This window comes from Leucoraja erinacea, chromosome 28 (assembly GCF_028641065.1).
Source record: "Leucoraja erinacea ecotype New England chromosome 28, Leri_hhj_1, whole genome shotgun sequence".
In the NCBI taxonomy this organism is placed as follows: Eukaryota; Metazoa; Chordata; class Chondrichthyes; order Rajiformes; family Rajidae; genus Leucoraja; species Leucoraja erinaceus.
This window is the reverse complement of record NC_073404.1, coordinates 20,701,455-20,723,390: the sequence shown is the minus strand read 5'-3', so window position 1 is coordinate 20,723,390 and position 21,936 is coordinate 20,701,455. Positions and strand designations below refer to the sequence as shown.

The window sequence follows — 21,936 nt, the reverse complement described above, 5'->3', positions numbered from 1 at the left end:
GGGATTCTATTCTCTTTCACGCTACCCACTTTAATCCTTTAATGTGCATAAAACCTCCAGATTACCTGCCAGATCTATCTTTTCACCCCTTTTTGCTCCCCTGATATACTTATGGCTCCTCATATCCCAAAACTCCTCCAGGGAAATGCTTGATCCAGCTGCCTATACCTGTCCCATGCGTCCTTTTTCCTAACCACTCAATTTATTTCATCAACCAGGCTTCCTTAACTCCCACCTGCCTTCTCCTTCACTCGAAGAGGAACATGCATGCTTTGAACTCTCAACATCACACTATTGATACACTCCCTTTCCAGACGCCCTTTTCATTAAAATCAACTATATCAACTTTTCCAAATTCCAGCCTAGTCCTTATCCATAGCTATTTTATCCATAGCTATCCATAGCTAATAGAACATGGTCACTAGTTCCAAAAGCCTCACCCTCTAACACTTCATTCATTTGCCCTTTCCAATTTCCTAAGAGTAGGTCAAACTGCCCTCTCCCTTGTAGGGGCCTCTACATATTGGGCAAGGAAATTCCAATTGTCTAAGCCCTTGACACTATGGCTGTCCTAGTCTATATTGGGAACATTAAACCTCCCCACTGTTACAACCCTATTAGTCTTGCAGCTGCTTGCAAACTTCTGGCATATTTGTTCTTCTAATTCCCGTGGGCCTAAGCTGCACTTGGAACAAGGTGATGATCCCTTTTCATTTCTCGGCTCCATCCGTATAGGTTCACTGGACGAACCATGATTAATGTCATCACGAACGATTGCAGGAACATTCTCCTTAATCAGTAAAACAACACTCCCTCCTCTTTTACCCCCATCTCTATCTCACCGGTAGCACCTGTACCCTAGAATGTCAAGCTGCTGGGCCTGTTAAATTGAGAAATAATCTATTTTGGTTTTCAAAAGAGTTCTGCAATCTCGTCAGTGAAGGGATGTATTATCAAATATTAAAACATGTTATTACTATTATTATTATTTTTTATTTTTTTGCTAGAACATAGAACAGTACAGCACATGAACAAACCCTTCGGCTTGTAATGTTTGTGTTAAATGTAATGCCAAATTGAACTTATGTTTTCTCTCTGCACATCATCCATATGGGTCCATTCCTGCTGTGTATCTATCTGTGGCTGTCAAAAAGCCCCTTAAATGCCACTATTGTATCTGCTTCCACTGCCATCCCCGGCAGCACAATCCAGAAACCTACCCCTCTCTGTGTAAAATACAATTTCTGGGGGTCTCCTATAAACATTCCCCCTTTCACCACAAAACTATGCCATCCAGCTTTTGACATTTAATGTAAAATTAATTGGATAACACTCCTTTTAACAGATGAAAGACTGAAGTGAATGGTAGAAATGACAAGGGGGATAGTGCTTATCATTTCCATTTTTTCCCGAGGGCAAACATTTGAAATACCTTAATATCTTTCATCATACTGTATATATTTACACAATCAATTTGCATAATTGTCATGTCCAAAATTTTTAAAAATTGAATATATTGCTCTTCCTCATCAAATATAAATTCTCATTTAAGCAAATGAAGGTATATGAACTTAGCCACAATCCAGAATCTCTTCTTAATAGTAAATATAACTATGATTGGTCACATTATTGTTAAGAAAATGCGTTTAACATTGAGACCTTGCAATTCTGTGAGCATTATAGAAATGTATTTTTCTTGTGTGAAATTCCAGGTGGTGTTCCAGGAGGGGGGCTTTCAGCTGGAGGCGTCCCAGGCGCTGTTCCAGGCGGCGTTCCAGGGGGGGTTCCAGGTGGTTTTCCAGGGGGTGTCCCAGGGGGTTATCCTGGTAATTTTTTTTTTAACCTTTTCAAAGTAGTTTGACAGCAATTGAAATGTTTGTTGTATTTGTTTAACTTGGCGTTTCAGATTTAAGTAAACCAAATCATTAACAGAGAAAATTATCCACTCCAATTCCATTCTGCTGGAAGTAAAGACTGCTGAGTCTTTACAATGCTGCTTGAGATGTTTTTTCTCAGCATTTTGAATTGGCCTGTTGCATCGAGGTAATTTAAGTATCCAAATGAATGTAGAAGCTCTTTGAAGGTATCCGTGCTTCTCATGCGTACATTGTCGTGCTTCTCACAAGTAGCTGGGAAAATAAACAAATGCTTTCAAATCAGTACCTTAAGGTAATAGACGTTGTAGTCTTGGCGAGCTCATGCTCCCTCGACCTGGAATATATGACTGTGAAGTGCCGCCCCGACTACCTGCCTCTCGAATTCACCTCGGTTATCCTGACAGCAGCCTACATGCTTCCCCGTGCAGACATTAAGCTTGCACTGAACGAACTGTACTCCATTATCAGCAGCCAGGAGGCATGAGCCCTGGTCATAGTTGCTGGAGGCTTCAATCAAGCCAATCTCAGGGGCGTTCTACCAAAGTACTACCAGCATGTCTCTTGTCCCACCAGAGGCCTGAACAATAAATAACGCCTAACGCTCTGTCCCTCAGCCACATTTTGGGAAATATGATCACCTAGTTGTGCTTCTACTCCCTGCCAGCAAACAATAACTGAAGCAGGAAGATCCGGCACAGAGAGTTGTTCAATGCTGGTCAACGGACACAGATGATATCCGCGCGACTGCTTTGAGTCGGTAGACTGGTCCATATTCAGGAATTCTGCAGCCAACCTGAATGAGTATGCCACTGCCATGACAGCCTTCATCAGCAAGTACGTGGAGGGGTGAGTGCCGACGTAAACAATCCGAGTGTTCCCAAACCATGGATGAACCGGGAGGTATATTCACAGGTAAAGGCTAGGTCTGCTGCACACAAGTCAGATGATCTTGAGCAGTGCAAGAAAGTCCCCTATGATCTTTGCAAAGCTATCAATAGAGACAATACTGGGACAAACTTGAGTCCCAGTATAATTATTAGGACACACGCAGAAAGTGGCAATGTTTGAATACTGGCTGCAAAGTGAAGTCGGGCAACATCCCCGGTGCTAATGAGCCCTTCCCTGATGATCTTAATGCTTCCTATGTTCGTTTTGAGCAGGTCCTATAATGCAATGACATCCATCCCTTTAGATTCGATTGCTCTTTGCAGAGTCACTGTTGCAGAAGTTAGATCAGCCTTCCTGAGGGTCCTTGGAAAGCAACTGTCCCAGACGGAGTCCCTGGCTGCGTCCTAAGAAGCTGCATGGACCAACTGGCGGAGGTATTTACGGACAACTTTAATCTCTCTCTACTCCATTCTGATGTACCCACCTACTTCATGAAGACCACTATCATCCCAGTGCTGAAGAATGACAAGATCTCATGCCTTAATGACTACTGTCCAGTGGCCTTGACATCCACCTTCTATAACGCTTTGAGAGGCTAGTTATGAAACGTATTAAATCCAGTCTACCAAGCATCCAATGATCCACTGCAGTTTGCATTACCACCACAATAAATCCACAGCTGATGCCATGTCCTTGGCCCCACACTCATCCCTGGAACACTTGGATAAGAGAGATACCTACATCAGACTTCTATTCATAGATTACAGCTCTGCTTTTAACACTGTTATCCCATCCAAGCTCATCAGCAAACTTGTGGAACTTGGAGTCAGCACTCATCTCTGCAACTGGAGCCTCGACTTCCTGACCAACAGACCCCAATCAGTGAGAATAAGGCACAAATTATCCCCTACATTAATCCTCTACACTGGTGCTCCACAAGGATGCCTTCTCAGCCACCTTCTTTACTCCTTGTACAGCCACGACTGCAGCCAAGTACAAATCCAATTGAATTTACAAATTCGCGGACGACTCTACTGTTGTGAGCCGGATATCAAATAATGATGAGACGGAGTACAGGAAAGTGATTGAGAACATCGTGATCTGATGTCAAGACAACAACCTTTCTCTTAATGTCAGCAAGCTAAAGAAGATAGTGATCGATTTCGGGAAGTGAATCGGTACACAATGCATTGATGGTGCCCAAGTAGAGATTGTTGAAAGCTTCAAATTCCCAAGTATCACCAGCAATTTGTCCTAGACCACCCATATCGGAGCAATGGCCAAGGAAGCACACCAACACCTCTACTTCCTGAGAAGGCTTAACCAGTTTGGCATATTCCTGAACAACTCACCAATTTCTACAGATGTGCTGTAGAAAGCATTTTATTGGGATGCATCTCAGCATGGTTTGGGAACAGTTTCATCCAGGAACACAAGAAATTGCAGTGATGAATTCCCCTGGCAGCCCAGCTCAATGGATACCCAAGCAAATTTTGCACAATGACCTTGTGAACGTTAACAATAAATATCAGAATTTATTTTGTGAGTCAAGTTCAAATCTTAAATTTGGTGATGGAATCTGTTTAATCTGCTATTCATGAATTCAGAAAATGCCCTTACTCATAGACAGCTCTGTATCATCAAATATCACCTAATTATACATTTGTTCAAAAAGTGGGTGGCACGAGTAGTGCTGGCATTGTTTGCCCTAATTGCCCTTCTACTGAGAAAACACATGCAAATTACCCACTTTACCATATCTGGACCCATATTAGGCAGATCAGATGAAGTTGGCAGGTTTTCTTTCACTCACTGGGGTATCAATGGGCCAAAAGTATCTTTATGTTATCTATTATCATCTTTATCTTTACTTATTAGTTGATCAACAAAAACTTTTCACTGTACTCGGCGCATGTGGCATTAAACTAAACAAACAAACTAAGTACGTTATTTAGCAAAACCTGCTAAGTACAAATTCCTTGAGTGTCCATTAAACTGATGAGTTCTACTGGCAGCCCAGCGCAATGGATACTCTAGCAACTTTTGCACAATACCTTGTGAATGGTAACAATAGCTATCAGAATTTATTTTGTGTCAATTTCTCTTTCATATCTTAAATTTGGAGATGGAATCTGTTTAATCTGCAATTCATGAATTTTGAATATGCCTTTACTCATAGACTGCTCTGTTTCATCAAATACTACCTGATTATACATATTTGAGAGTGTGGATGGCGCTAGTATTGTTTGCCCTAATTGCCCTTCTATCGAGAAAACGTGTAAAAATAACCAACTTTGGTCATCTGGACTCGTATCAGGTTTTCTTTCAAGCTCACTGGGGTATCAATGGGCCAAAAGTATCTTTATGTTATCTATTATCATCTTCATCTTTACTTATTAGTTGATTTCAGTCACCAATACAGATGAAAAAATATTTAATTTTAATTAAATTAAATGGTGTACAATTTTGGTCGCCTAATTATAGGAAGGATGTCAACAAAATAGAGAGAGCACAGAGGAGATTTACCAGAATGTTGCCTGGGTTTCAGCAACTAAGTTACAGAGAAAGGTTGAACAAGTTAGGTCTTTATTCTTTGGAGCGCAGAAGGTTAAGGGGGGACTTGATAGAGGTCTTTAAAATGATGAGAGGGATAGACAGAGTTGACGTGGACAAGCTTTTCCCACTGAGAGTAGGGAAGATTCAAACAAGAGGACATGACTTGAGAATTAAGGGACAGAAGTTTAGGGATAACATGAGGGGAAACTTCTTTACTCAGAGAGTGGTAGCTGTGTGGAATGAGCTTCCAGTGAAGGTGGTGGAGGCAGGTTCGATTTTATCATTTAAAAATAAATTGGATAGTTATATGGACGGGAAAGGAATGGAGGGTTATGGTCTGAGTGCAGGTAGATGGGACTAGGGGAGAATACGTGTTCGGCACGGACTAGAAGGGCCGAGATGGCCTGTTTCCGTGCTGTAATTGTTATATGTTATAATTCCAGATGTATTTAATTGTTGAATTTAAATTCTTCTACTGTTGTGATGGATTTAATTTCCTGTTCAATGGTCCAGACTTCCAGCAGCCAATCCAGTAATTTAATAATACCATAATAGCCAGGTTTTTATGAGGTAAAAACAAACATGATCCATGTAAGTTGAGAAAATTTGTGGACACATTTAATTTTCTAATTCCAATTGTAATTATATGGTTTCCATTATTAGTTTATTTAAACAACTAACCATTTAACATTAATCATTTTACTCTGTATGTATCTGATCTTGTTCTGCACATGCTAATTCTATGACATTGCAGGTGGATACGGAGCAGCCAAGGCAGCTAAATATGCAGGTAAATCTTCCTAGTTTCTAAATTTAGTCAATGTCCCCTGAATCTTGGGGAAGCTAATTAGGGCAAATTCTTAGGCTCACTCTGATTCCATGCCATTGCTAAGTGTTTAGTTTATTTAAGAGATACATGGCGGAAACTAACCCGTCAGCCAACCAGCAATCCTCACATATTAACACTATCCTACATACACTAGGGACAATTTACAATTATACCAAGCCAATTAACCTACGAACCTGGGCGTGTTTGGAGACCCCGGAGAAAACCCACGCAGGTAACATAGAAACATAAAAAATAGGTGCAGGAGTAGGCCATTGGGCCCTTCGAGCCCAACACCGCCATTCAATATGATCATGGCTGATCACCTAAAATCAGTACCCCGTTCCTGCTTTTTCCCCATATCCCTTTATTCCTTTTGCCCTAAGAGCTAAATCTAATTCTCCCTTGAAAACATCCAGTGAATTGGCCTCCACCGCCTTCTGGAGTAGAGAATTCCACAGATTGACAATTCTCCGGGTAAAAACGTGTTTTCTCATCTCAGTCCCTTATTCTTAAACTGTGACACTGGGTTCTGGTCTCCCACAACATCAGGAACATTTTTCCTGTCTAGCCTGTCCAATCCTTTAAAAATGTGTATTGTTTCCATAAGATATCCTCTCATCCTTCTAAATTCCAATGAATTCAAGCCCAGTCGACCCATTCTGTAATTATATGTAAGTCCCACCATCCCTGGAATTAACCTGGTGAACATATGTTGCACTCCCTCAACTGGAGGACCTCCTTGCATCTAAACTCAAATCCTCTGGCTATGAAGGAAAACGTGCCATTAGCTTTCTTCTCCACCAGCTGTACCAGCATGCTTACTTTCAGTGACTGATGTACAAGCACACCCAGGTCTCGTTGCACCTCCCCTTTTCCTAATCTGACACCATTTAGATAATAATCTGCCTTCCTGTTCTTGCCACCAAAGTGGATAACCTCACATTTATCCACATTGTACTACATCTGCCATGCATCTGCCCACTCGCACAACCTTTCCAAGTCAACTTGCAGCCTCATAGCATCTTCCTCGCAACCCACACTGCCACCCAGCTTTGTGTCATCCCCAAACTTGGAGATGTTACATTTAGTTCCCTCATCTAAATCGTTAATATATATTGTAAATAACTGGGGTCCCAGCACCGAGCCTTGCGGCATCCCACTAGTCACTGCCTGTCATTCTGAAAAGGACCCGTTAATTCCTACTCTTTGCTTCCTGTCTGCCAAACAGTTCTCCATCCATGTCAATACCCTGCCCCCAATACCATGTGCTCTAATTTTGCACCTAAAATCGTGTGTGGGACCTTGTCAAAGGACAAAACAGGGAGAGCATACAGACCGGCACCTATAGTCAGAATTGAACCCAATGGAACTGTTAGGCAGCAACTCTACCACTGCGCCAGCGTGCTGCTCTATGTGTTAATTTGCAAAATATTTTTCACTTTGAAGGATGCCTCTTGCCCAGTGCAGTGATGTAATATCAAATAGCAATAAATTATATAAATGATATGAAATTATTGATAATAATCCACCAAACAAATATAAAATCAACAGTAGAAGAGAATTGAGGGACAGATCTGCTGTTGTTCAGACATTTATCATATGATTATATTCACTGACGCCTCTAGTCATTGGAGCAGATAAATTCTTTGATACTGGGAAAACATTTATGGGAATGATGAAAAACTTGTGATAATGTTATTACCATCCTAAGCCATTTATTTTACAGATTTAAAAAAATAAATATTTTTCATCATGCTGCATATATTTTCACAATGTGTTCACGATTATTTTGATTATTACATCCAGAATCCAAATATTAGAATAGACTGTTCTGTCTCTCTGATGATTTCTAGTAAATTTAAAATGGGATTTACCAATGAGATTTAGCGCTAAGCTCATTGAATTCTGTGAAACTGTAGATGATTGAATCACTTCTCTGCTGATATTTCAGGTGCTGTTCCAGGAGGATATACTGGACTTGCAGCTGGAGGTGTTCCAGGGGGTGTTCCAGGAGGATATACTGGACTTGCAGCTGGAGGTGTTCCAGGGGGTGTTCCAGGAGGTCTTGCAGCTGGAGGTGTTCCAGGTAATTCTACGTTATTAATGATAGTTTTGATGCCTACTTTCCTTTCCACTCGAAAATAGACTTTACATTTTTATCGCTGAAGTAAGACACAAAAAGCAGGAGTAACAGCGAGACAGGTAGCATCTCTGGAAATGTTGCCATATCCCTAACAACTCACCAAATTCTACAGATGCGCTGTAGAAACCATTTTAATGGGATGTATCTCAGCATGGTTTGGGGACAGCTGCATCCAAGACCACAAGAAATTGCAGTGAATAGTGGATGCTGTCCAGACCATCACACAAACCAAACTCCCTTCCATGCACTACTTTTTTTTTTTTTTTTACCTCACGCTGCCTTTGCATGGCCACCAGCATAATCAAGAATGAGTCTCACCCTGGTCACACCCTCTTCTCCCCTCTCCCATCAGGCAAGAGGTTTAGAAGTGTGAAAATGCACACCTCCAGATTCAGGGACAGTTCCTTCCCAGGTGTGATCACGCAATTGAACCTTCGTATCAATAACTAGAGAGCGGTCCTGAACTACTATCTACCTTATTGGAGACTCTTGGACTATCTTTAGTTGGACATTACAGGACATTATCTTGAAGTAAACATTATTCCCTTTATCATGTATCTATACATGATAAAGTGAATGGCACTAGTAGTACTGGCATTGTTTGCCCTAATTGCCCTTCTACTGAGAAAACTCCTTTAAATTACCCACTTTAGCATATCTGTGTCAAAAGTGTCTTTACATTACCTATTATCTTTACTTATCCTTACTTATTAGTTGATTTCACAGTCGCCAATACAGATGAAAAAATATTTAATTTCAATTCCAGATGTATTTAATTGTTGAATATAAATTCTTCTACTGCTGTGGTAGATTTAATTTCCTGTTCCTGGATCAATGGTCCAGACCTCCGGCAGCAAATTACGTAATTTAATTAATACCTTAATAACCAGGTTTTTACAAGGTAAAAGCAAACATGACCCATATAAGTTTAGAGAATGTGTGGATACATTTAATTTTCTAATTCCAATTGTAATTATATGGATTACATTATTAGTTTATTTGAAAAACTAACTAATTTTAACGTTAATCATTTTACTCTGTATGTATCTGATCTTGGTCTGCACAAGCTAATTCTATGACATTGCAGGTGGATACGGAGCAGCCAAGGCAGCTAAATATGCAGGTAAATCTTCCTAGTTTCTAAATTTAGTCAATGTCCCGTGAATCTTGGGGAAGCTAATTTTGGGAAATTCTTTTGCTCACTCTTATTCCATGCCATTGCTAAGTGTTTAGTTTAGTTCAGAGATACACAACGGAAACGGGCCCTTTGGCTCACAGAATCTGTGCCAACCAGCCATCCACGCATATTAACACTATCCTACATACACTAGGGACAATTTACAATTATACCAAGTCAATTAACCTACAAACCTGGACTTGTTTGGAGGCACTGGATAAAACCCACGCAGGTAACATAGAAACATAAAAAAATAGGGCAGGAGTGGGCCATTCGTTGCGCCAGCGTGCAGCTCTAGCTGTTAATTTGCAAAATATTTTTCACTTTGAAGGATACCTTAATAATCTTGCCCAGTTGTAGTGATGTAATATCAAATACCAACAAATTATAAAAATGATATGAAATTATTGAGAATAATCCACCAAACAAATATAAAATCAACAGTGGAAGAGAATTGAGGGACAGATCTGCTATTCAGACATTTATCATATGTTGATATTCACTGATGCCTTTAGTCATTGTAGAAAATATATTTGTTGATACTGGGAGAACATTTATAGGAATGGTGAAACACTTGTAATAATGTTATTACCGTCCTAAATCATCTATTTCACAGATTAAAAAATTGAAAAAATTGTTTCATCATGCTGCATATATTTTCACAATATGTTCACTTGATTATTACATCCAGAATCCAAATATTAGAATAGACTGTTCTGTCTCATCTGACATAATTTCTAGTAAATTTAAAATGGGATTTACCAATGGGATTCAGCGCTGATTCCATTGAATTCTGTGAAACTATAGATGATTGTATCATTTCTTTGCTGATATTCCAGGTGCTGTTCCAGGAGGATATTCTGGACTTGCAGCTGGTGGCGTTCCAGGAGGTGTTCCAGGAGGTCTTGCTGCTGGAGGTGTTCCAGGGGGTGTTCCAGGGGGTGTCCCAGGAGGATATTCTGGACTTGCAGCTGGAGGTGTTCCAGGGGGTGTTCCAGGAGGTGTTCCAGGTAATTCTATATTAATGATAGTTTTGATGCTTATTTTGCTTTCCACTCGAAAATAGACTTTACAATTTTTTCGCTGAAGATAGACACAAAAAGCAGGAGTAACTCAGCAGGACAGGCAGCATCTCTGGAAAGTTTGGCATATCCCTAACAACTCACCAATTTCTACAGTAGCACTGTGTAAAGCATTCTTTTGGGATGCGTCTCAGCATGGTTTGGGAACAGCTTCATCCAAGACCACAAGAAGTTGCAGTGATTTGTGGATGCAGTCCAGACCATCACACAAACCAGACTCCCTTCCATTAACTTCATTTACATCTCACGCTGCCTTGGCAAGGCCACCAGCATCATCAAGGATGAGTCTCGCCCTAGTCACACCCTCTTCTCCCCTCCCCCATCAGGCAAGAGGATTAGAATTGTGAAAATGCACAACTCCAGATTCAGGGACAGGTTCTTCCAGGTGTGATCATGCAATTGAACCATCCTATCAACAACTAGAGAGTGGTCCTGAACTACTACCTACCTTATTGGAGACTCTTGGACTATCTTTAGTTGGATTTTATAGGGCATTATCTTGCACTAAACGTTATTCCCTTTATCATGTATCTATACACTGTGGTTGGTTCGATTGTAATTATATGTTGTCCTTCCGCTGACTGGATAGCACGCAACAAAACCTTTTCACTATACCTCGGCACGCGTGACATTAAACTAAACGAACAAACTAAGTACATTATTTAACAAAACTTGCTGAGTACAAATTGCTTGAGTGCCCATTGAGCTGATGAGTTCTACCGGCAGCCCAGCTCAATAGATACTCAAGCAACTTATGCACAATAACCTTGTGGATGGTAACAATGACTATCAGAATTTATTTTGTGTCAATTTCCCTTTCATATCTTAAATTTGTGATGGAATCTGTTTAAACTGCTATTCATAAATTTTGAATATGCCCTTACTCAAAGACTGCTCTGGATCATCAAATAGCACCTAATTATACATATTTGAGAGTGTGGATGACCCTTGTAGTACTGGCATTGTTTGCCCTAATTGCCCTTCCACCGAGAAAACACGTAAAAATGACCCACTTTAGCCTATCTCATATTAGGCAGATCAGATGAAGTTGGCAGGTTTTCTTTCATGCTCACTGGGGTGTCAGTGGGCCAAAAATACCTTTATATTATCTATTATCATCTTTATTTATTAGTTGCTTTCACAGTCGCTAATACAAATTTAAAAATATTTTAGTTTCATTGCACATGGTATTGGGGGTAGGGTGCTGACATGGATAGAAAATCGGTTTGCAGATAGGAAAGAAAGAGTAGGTATTAACGGGTCTCTTTCAGAATGGTAGGCAGTGACTAGTGGGGTACCGCAAGGCTCGGTGCTGGGACCGCAGCTATTTACAATATACATTAATGATTTAGATGAAGGGATTAAAAGTAACATTAGCAACTTTGCAGATGCCACAGAGTTGGGTGGCAGTGTGAACTGTGAAGAGGATGCTATGATATTGCAGGGTGACTTGGACAGGTTGGGTGAGTGGGCAGATGCATGGCAGATGCAGTTTAATGTGGATAAATGTGAGGTTATCCACTTTGATGGCAAAAACAGGAAGGCAGATTATTATCTAAATGGAGTCAAGTTGGGAAAACGGGAAGTACAACGGGATGTGGGGATCCTTGTTCATCAGACACTGAAAGTAAAGGGCCTGTCACTCTTGCCGATTTTATTCGGCGACTGCCAGCATCATTGACTGACGTATCAGGTCACCAAAAAATTGTCGCTGTGATGCGACGGTGACACGGCGTGATGACACGTGGTGTTTTTTCAAGTTTGTCGCCACTGCGTTTAGAAATGTTCACAATCTTTTGGCGACACTGATTTGACGTTGGCAGTCACAGAAAAAATCACCAAGTGGGACAGGTCCTTAAGCATGCAGGTACAGCACGCAGTGAAGAAAGCAAATGGCACGTTGGCCTTCATAACAAGAGGATTTGAGTATAGGAGCAAAGAGGTCCTTCTGCAGTTGTACAGGGCCCTAGTGAGATCACACCTGGAGGATTGTGTGCTGTTTTGGTCTCCCACTTTGAGGAAGGACATTCTTGCTATTGAGGGAGCGTAACATTAGTTCATCAGGTTAATTCACGGGATGGCGGGACTGTCATATGTTGATAGAATGCAGCAGCTGGGCTTGTATTCACTAGAATTTAGAAGGATGAGAGAGGATCTTTATATAAGATTATTAAGGGTTTGGACACGCTGGAGGCAGGAACCATGTTTCCGATGTCGGGGGAGTCCAGACCAGGGGCCACAGTTTAAGAATAAGGGGTAAGCCATTTAGAACAGGGATGAGGAAAACAATTTTCCCACAGAGAGGTGTGAGTCTGGGGAATTCTCTGCCTCAGAGTGTGGTGGAGGCTGATTTTCTGGATGCTTTCAAGAGCGAGATGGACAGAGCTCTTAAAGATAGCGGAGTCAAGGGATATGGGGAGAAGGCAGGAATGGGGTACTGATTGTGGATGATCAGCCATGATCACATTGAATGGCGGTGCTGACTCGAGGGTCAAACGGCCTACTACTGCACCTATTGTCTATTGTCTAATTCCAGATGTATTTAATTGTTGAATTTAAATTCTTCTACTGCTGTGGTGGATTTAATTTCCTGTTCCTGGATCAATGGTCAAAGGATGATTCTAAAAGCTACCGGCCCATCTCGCTCCTCTGCATCACATACAAACTCCTTGAGAGGCTGATCCACGGGCGTATCAACCCCATCATAGACCCTCAACTACCCCACGAGCAGGTTGGTTTCCACCAAGGTCGATCTACTGCGGACCAGGTAACCCTCCTCGCCCAAGACATCGAGGCAAATGAGAAGGCAGGGGCTGTTCTTACAGATCTGACATCTGCCTATGACGCCGTGTGGCACCGGGGACTAACTGCAAAGCTACCTCGGGTGCTGCCAGACAGGCACATGGTTACGCTACATCATGGAGCTGATATCAAACCGCAGCTTTGTGCTTAAGACCAGTGATGGACAGCAGAGTAGACTACGTAGACTGAAGAATGGCGTCCCACAGGGATCCGTCTTGGCTCCGCTGATTTTCAACGTGTACATCCATGACCTCCCAGAGACCATCGCTGGTAAATATGGGTATGCTGACGATCAAGCCATCCTGATGAGAGACAAAGTGTGGAAGACAATCGAAAGCTCCTTAATTCAAGATAAGGGGAATTTGGCAATATACCTACGACAGTGGCGTCTAAAGCTGAGCAAAGGCAAAACAGTGTCAACAGCATTCCATCTAAACAACAAGGAAGCTAAGCGAGAGCTAGCAGTCTTCGTTAACAACAGGAGCTTGGACTTCCAACAAACACCCACTTACCTCGGCGTAAAGCTGGACAGGTCACTTACATTTCATCAACACCTGGCTGGCCTCCGCGACAACGTCATGGCCTCATCCGACGCCTGGCAGGAACAAGTTGGCGAGCCAGTCCATCAACTCGTCGCACCTCTGCCTTATTTCTTGTATATGCCCCAGCTGAGTACTGCGCACCCCTATGGAGTAGCAGTAGACACACTAGCCTGGTAGACACGAGCCTGAACAGCATCTTGCAAACCATCACTGGGTGCCTTCAACCTACTCCAGTCAAACAACTCCTAGCATCCATCCAGTCAACTGAGACAAAAGCACACTGGATAGCCACCAAGTGGTCACAGGAGTGAAAGGCAACTTCAACCCCATTACACAGCTACATCTCTTCACCAGATAAAAGCTGTCCAGGGTCTGACCTTCCCAGAGGAGCATGGGTGAAGCTCAACAGATTTCGTACTAGAGTTGCGCGTTTCAATGTCAGCATGTGGAGATGGGGACTCCGCCAGAGCCCAGCCTGTGAATGCGGAGCAGAACAACAGACAGCCAACCATATCATCTCTGGGTGCCTGCACTACCACCCACCAAATGGAACTCGGGGCCTGGCAGACATTGACGCAGAGACAACAACCTGGCTGCTCAACACCCGGCTTGAGATCTAACTATTCCTTTGGTTTATGTTTCATTTACAAGAAGAAGAATGGTCGAGACTTCCGGCAGCAAATTCCATAATTTAACGAGATCATACTGAGTTGGACGATCAGCCATGATCATATTGAATGGCGGTGCAGGCTCGAAGGACCGAATGGCCTACTCCTGCACCTATTTTCTATGTTTCTATGTTAATAATACCTTAATAGCCAGGTTTGTATAAGGTAAAGCAAACATGATCCATGTAAGGTTGGAGAATTTGTGGATACATTTAATTTTCTAATTCCAATTGTAATTATATGGATTACATTATTAGTTTATTTGAACAACTAACTAATTTTACCATAAATCATTTTTCTCTGCATGTATCTGATCTTGGTCTGCACATGCTAATTTTATGACATTGCAGGTGGATACGGAGCAGCCAAGGCAGCTAAATATGCAGGTAAATCTTCCTATTTTCTACGTTTTTAGTCAATGTCCCCTGAATCTTGGGGAAGCTAATTAGGGTAAATTATTTTGCTCACTGTGATTCCATGCCATTGCTAAGTGTTTAGTTAAGTTCAGAGATACACAGCGGAAACGGGCCTTTCGATCCACCGAATCTGTGCCAACCAGGGATCCTCATATATTAACACTATCCTACATACACTAGGGACAATTTACAATTATACCAAGCTAATTAAGCTACAAACTTGTACGTGTTCGGAGACCCCGGAGAAAACCCACGCAGGTAACATACAAGCATGGAAAAATAGGTGCAGGAGTAGGCCATTCGACCCTTCGAGCCAGCACCGCTATTCAATATGATCATGGCTGATCATCTAAAATCAGTACCCCGTTCCTGATTTTTCCCCATATCTCTTGATTCCGTTCGACCTAAGAGCTAAATCTAATTCTCTCTTGAAAACATCCAGTGAATTGGCCTCCACCGCCTTCTATGGCAGAGAATTTCACAGATTCACAATTCTCCAGGTGAAAAAGTTTCTTCTGATCTCAGTCCTAAATGGTTACCCCTTATTCTTAAACTGTGACCTCGGGTTCTGAACTCCCCCAACATCGGGAACATTTTTCCTGCATCTAGCGTGTCCAATCCTTTTTTTATATATCTCCATTAGATCCTCTCTCATCCTTCTAAATTCCAATAAATACAAGTCCAGTCGACCCATTCTTTCATCATATGTCAGTATCCATCATCTCGGCATTTAATCTGGTGAACCTACGCTGCACTTCCTCAGTAGCCATTATGTCCTTCCTAAAATTAGGGGACCAGAATTGCACACAATACTCCAGGTGTGGTCTCAACAGGGCCCTGTACAATTTGCTCCTAAACTCAAATCCTGTAGCTATGAAGGAAAGGCTGCTCTCTCTCCTCATCCTCCCACTCGTAAAAATGGCAGAGTCCCCATAGTCCTCACCTTCCACCCTACCAACCGTCACATACAATAAATAGTCCTCCGTCATTTTCCCCACCTCCAACGTGACCCCACCACTCGCCACATCTTCCCATGCACCCCCCCTCCCCCCATCTGCTTTCTGCAAAGACCGCTCCCTCCGTAACTCCTTGGTCAATTCTTCCCTTCCCACCCGTACCAACCCCTCCCCGGGCACTTTGCCTTGCAGCCGTTGCTTTACCTCCCCCCTCGACTCCATTCAAGGACACAAGCAGGCGTTCCAGGTGCGACAGAGGCTCACCTGCACCTCCTCCACCTCATCTATTGCATCCGCTGCTCTAGATGTCAGCTGATCTACATCGGCGAGACCAAGCGTAGGCTTGGCGATCATTTCGCCGAACACCTCAAATACCAATTAATTATATAAATGATATGAAATGATTGAGAATAATCAACAGTGGAAGAGAATTGAGGGACAGATCTGCTACTCAGACATTTATCATATGATGATATTCACTGACGCCTCTAGTCATTGGAGCAGATATATTATTTGATACTGGGAGAACATTTATAGGAATCGTGAAACACTTGTAATAATGTTATTACCATCCTAAATCATCTATTTCATAGATTTAAAACATTGAAAAATATTTTTCATCATGCTGCATATATTTTCACAATTTGTTCACTTGATTATTACATCCAGAATCCAAATGTTCTGTCTCATCTGACACAATTTCTAGTAAATTTAATATAGGATTTACCAATGGGATTTAGCGCTAATCCCATTGAATTCTGTGAAACTATAGATGATTGTATCATTTCTTTGCTGATATTCCAGGTGCTGTTCCAGGAGGATATACTGGACTTGCAGCCGGTGGCGTTCCAGGAGGCGTTCCAGGGGGTGTCCCAGGAGGATATTCTGGACTTGCAGCTGGAGGTGTTCCAGGGGGTGTTCCAGGAGGTGTTCCAGGTAAATTCTATGTTATTAATGTTATTTTTGACGCATATTTTGCTTTCCACTCCAAAATAGACTTTACATTTTTATCGCTGACGATTGACACGAAAAGCAGGAGTAACAGCGGGACAGGTAGCATCTCTGGAATGTTGGAATGGGTGACATTTCGGGTCGAGACTCTTCTTTACATTTTTTATCGATGTTGCAATTGGATTAAAAATGCAACAATCTGGACAGACATGGCACCTGCCAATGTTTGGACAAAGAAAATCCTGTAAATTGGAGCCTCCAGAGGAAACCCTCTGAGAAAATTGTTCTCTTTCATATTTCCAAGTGGTACGGGCCAAGCATTTACTCTGATTTAACTTTTCAATTCTATGTCTTTGCAGGAGGATATGCAGCAGCCAAAGCAGCTAAATATGCAGGTACATCTAATCATAGTCAATTGCCCCATGCACCTTGTGAAAACAAATCGATACAAACTCTCAAGCCTACTCTGTTTGCATGCGATTAGAGTCACATACAGCATGGAAACAGGCCCTTTGGCCCAACTTGTCCATGCCAACCAAGATGTCTATCTACATTAATCCCATTTTCCCGCATTTAGCCTGTATCCATTCCTTTCCTATTATATATACTGTGAATGCTGCCTCTACCACCTCCTTCGTTCCATATACCCACCCTCTATTATTACCATCATAAGCCTTTTTTTTCACAGATTAAAACAATTACATTTTTGTCATCATGCTGCATATATTTTCACAATATGTTCACTTGATTATTACATCCAGGATCCAAATATTAGAATAGACTGTTTTACTCATTTGACATGATTTCTGCCATCTGAATAGAAAGTGAAAATATTTAAAGTTCGGTCACACATCAGAATCACTACTTAGAGTAAACAAAAGCAGCAATGCACCTTTGTGATTCCTTGTAAATTTAAAATGGATTTACCAATGGGATTTAGCACTAATCCCATTGAATTCTGTGAAACTATAGATGATTATATCACTTCTCTGCTGATATTCCAGGTGCTGTTCCAGGAGGGTATTCTGGGCTTGCAGCTGGAGGTGTTCCAGGAGGTGTTCCAGGTAAATATATCAGTTATTAATGATATTTTTAATGCGTATTTTGCTTTCTACTAGAAAATACACTTTACATTTTGATCACTGAAGATAGACACAAAAAGCAGGAGTAACAGCCGGGACAGGCAGCTTCTCTGGAATGTAGGGATGGGTGCTATTTCCCATCGAGACCTTTTAAAATGCAGTAATCCTGAACGGACATGGCACCTGCCAATGTTTGGACAAAGAAAATCCTGTAAATTGGTGCCTCCAGTGGAAGTCATCTAAGAAGGTTGTTCTCTTTCATTTTTCCAAATGGTTTGGGCCAAACATTTAGTCTGATTTAACTTTTCAATTCTATGTCTTTGCTGGCGGATATGCTGCAGCTACAGCAGGTAAATATGCGGGTACATCTTATTTTCTTAATATAGTCAATTGCCCCCTGAAGCTTGGGAAAACAATTCCACACAAACTCTCATGCTTGCTCTGTTTTCATGCTATTTAAGTCATACAGCATGGAAACAGGCCCTTTCACCCAATTTGTCCATGCCAACCAATATGTGACATAGAAACATAGTAAATACAGTAGGTGCTGGAGTAGGCCATTCGGCCCTACGAGCCAGCACCACCATTCAATATGATCATGGCTGATCATCCAGAATCAGTACCCTGTTCTTGCTTTCTCCCCATATCCCTTGATTCCGTTAGCCCTGAGTCCTATATCTAAACTCCCTCTTGAAAACATCCAGAGAATTGGCCTCCACTGCCTTCTGTGGCAGAGAATTCCACAGATTCACAACTCTCTGTCTGAAAAAGGTTTTCCTCATCTCAGTCCTAAATGGCCTCCCCCTTATTCTTAAACTGTGACCCCTGGTTCCGGACTCCCCCAACATGGGGATCATTTTTCCTGCATCTAGCCTGTCCAATCCCTTAATAATTTAATATTTTTATCTATAAGATTGCCTCTCATCCTTCTAAATTCCAGTGAATATAAGCCCAGTCGATCCATTCTTTCATCATATGTCAGTCCCGCTATCACGGGAATTAACCTAGCGAATCTACACTGCATTCCCACAATAGCAAGAATATCCTTCCTCAAATTAGGAGACTAAAACTGCACACAATACTCCAGGTGTGGTCTCACCAGGGCCCTGTTCAACTGCAGTAGGACCTCCTTGCCCCTATACTCCAATCCTCTGCTATGAAGGCCAACATACCATTAGCTTTCTTCACTGCCTGCGGTACCTGCATGCTTACTTTCAGTGACTGATGTACAAGGGCACCTAGGTCTCATTGCACCTCCCTTTTTCATAACCTGACATCATTCAAGTAATAATCTGCCTTCTTGTTCTTGCCACCAAAGTGGATAAACTCGCATCTATCCACATTATACTGCGTCTGCCATGCATCTGCCCACTCATCCAACCTTGCCAATTCACCCTGCAGCCTCATTGCATTCTCCTCGCAGCTCACACTGCCACCCAGCTTTGTGTCATCCACAAACTTGAAGATATTACATTTGATTCCTTTGTCTAAATCGTTAATATTTTTTTGTAAATATCTGGGGTCCCAGCACTGAGCATTGCGGCACCCCACCAGTCGCTGACTGTCGTCCTGTTAATTCTGGATCTTTGTTTTCTGTCTGCCAACCAGTTCTCTATCCATGTCAACACCCTACCTCCAATACCATGTGCTCTGATTATGCACACTAATCTCTTATGTGTGAGCTTGTCAAAGGCTTTTTGAAAGTCCAGATACACCACATCCACATTATGCTGCATATATATTCACAACTTGTTCACTTGATTATTACATCCAGAATCCAAATATTAGATTAGATTGTTTAGGTCATCTGACATGATTTCTGCCATCTTATTATTAAGTGAAAATATTTAAAGTTCGGTCACACATCAGAATCACTTCCTAGAGTAAATAAAAGTAGCAATGCACCTTTGTGATAGCCAGTAAATTAAAAATGGGATTTACCAATGGGATGTAGCACTAATGCTATTGAATTCTATGAAATTATAAATGATAGTATCACTTCTCTGCTGATATTCCAGGTGGTGTTCCAGGAGGATATACTGGACTTGCAGCTGGAGGTGTTCCAGGAGGTGTTCCAGGTAATTCTATCAGTTATTAATGATAGTTTTATCGCATATTTTGCTTTCCACTGGAAAATAGACTTTGCATTTTAACCACTGGAGATGGACACAAAAAGCTGGAGTAACAGCAGGACGGGCAGCATCTCTGGAGACAAGAAATGGGTGACATTTTGGGTCAAGACCCTTCTTTAATTTTTTATCGCTGCTGCAATTAGATTAAAAATGCAGCAATCTGTACAGAAATGGCACAAGAAAATCCTGTAAATTGGACCTCCAGAGGAAGCTCTCTGAGAAAATTCCTCATTTTCATTTTTCCAAGTGGTATGGGCCAAACATTTACTCTGATTTAACTTTTTAATTCTATGTCTTTGCAGGTGGATATGCTGCAGCCAAAGCAGCTAAATATGCAGGTATATCTTAATTTCTTTATATAGTCAATTGCCCCCTGCACTTTGGGAAATTATTCCATACAAACTATCATGCTCACTCTGTTTGCATGCTATTAGTCATAGTCATGCAGCATGCAAACTGGCCCTTTGGCCCAACTTGTCCATGCCAACCAAGATATCTATCTACATTAATCCCATTTTCCTGCATTTAGCCTGTACATCTCCGGTCCTTTCCTATCTGTGTATTTATCCCGATATACTGTGAATGCTGCTTCTACCACCTCCCCAATTTGTTCCATATACCCACCCTCTGTTATTACCAACATTAGCCGGTTTCACAGATTTAAAAAACTTAAATATTTGTAATCATGCTGCATATATATTCACAATTTGTTCATTTGATTATTACATCCAGAATCCAAATATTAGATTAGACTGTTTGGCTCATCTGACATGATTTCTGAGTTCTGTGAAATTATCGATGATTGTATCACTTCTCTGCTGATATTCCAGGAGGTGTTCCGGGAGGTGTTCCGGGAGGATATCCTGGACTTGCAGCAGGAGGTGTTCCGGGAGGATATCCTGGACTTGCAGCAGGAGGTGTTCCGGGAGGATATCCTGGACTTGCAGCTGGAGGTGTTCAGCAGGAGGTGTTCCGGGAGGATATCCTGGTAATTTTTTATCAGTTATTAATGATATTTGTGAAGCATATTGTGCTCTGCACTTGAAAATAGACTTTACCTTTTTATCGCTGCTGCAATTAGATAAAAAAATGCAGCAATCCTGCACAGACATGGCACCTGCCAACGTTTGGTCAAAGAAAATCCTGTAAATTGGAGCCTCTGGAGGAAGCCCTTTGGAAAAAATTGTTCTCTTCCATTTTTCCAAGTGGTTGGAGTCTATAACGACTTTGTTAGGAATCAAGTAAAGTTCTTGAGTGAGAAAAGCTTTTTAAAATATTTTGAATTAGTTTGTTGCAATAATGGCTGTGCCTTTGGAAATAACTTTCTTTTGATAAGATTTCAAATATTCTTCGTGTGGTTCATAATGCTACAAACATTCCCAGAACATTACATGGCAATAGCAGGGCATTTTCCTTCATCTACCAGCACTACTAAAGGACCAAATCTATTGGCTGTTTGTCTTTTGTTATGGAATCTGCTCTTTGTGACATTTCAATTTGCCATGGGAAAGGTTGATGGGAAATATTTAGAAGGATATGGGCCAAACATTTACTCTGATATAACTTTTCAATTCTATGTCTTTACAGCTGGATATGCGGCAGCCAAAGCAGCTAAATATGCAGGTACATCTTATTTTCTTAATATAGTCAATTGCCCCCTGGACCTTGGGAAAATGATTCCATACAAACTCTGATGTTTACTCTGTTTGTATGCTGTTAGAGCCATAGAGCCATACAGCATGGAAACAGGCCCTTTGGCTCAACTTGTCCATGCCAACCAGGATATCTACATTAATCCCATTTTCCTGCATTTAGCCTGTATTATTCCATTCCTT

The 21,936-nt window shown here is 41.6% G+C and overlaps 1 protein-coding gene across 1 annotated transcript in view; it reads left to right on the top strand.

Moving 5' to 3' along the window:
• The window catches only part of LOC129710464 (elastin-like), a 120,740-nt gene that overhangs the window by 39,790 nt on the left and 59,014 nt on the right, over nt 1–21,936 (top strand). Inside the window, exons 13-21 of the mRNA XM_055657419.1 lie at nt 8,102–8,236; nt 10,310–10,480; nt 16,741–16,872; nt 17,247–17,282; nt 17,892–17,951; nt 19,988–20,047; nt 20,404–20,435; nt 20,932–21,089; nt 21,689–21,724. Of these exons, the coding sequence (XP_055513394.1) occupies nt 8,102–8,236; nt 10,310–10,480; nt 16,741–16,872; nt 17,247–17,282; nt 17,892–17,951; nt 19,988–20,047; nt 20,404–20,435; nt 20,932–21,089; nt 21,689–21,724 (820 nt within the window). The remainder of the gene's footprint in view (nt 1–8,101; nt 8,237–10,309; nt 10,481–16,740; nt 16,873–17,246; nt 17,283–17,891; nt 17,952–19,987; nt 20,048–20,403; nt 20,436–20,931; nt 21,090–21,688; nt 21,725–21,936) is intronic.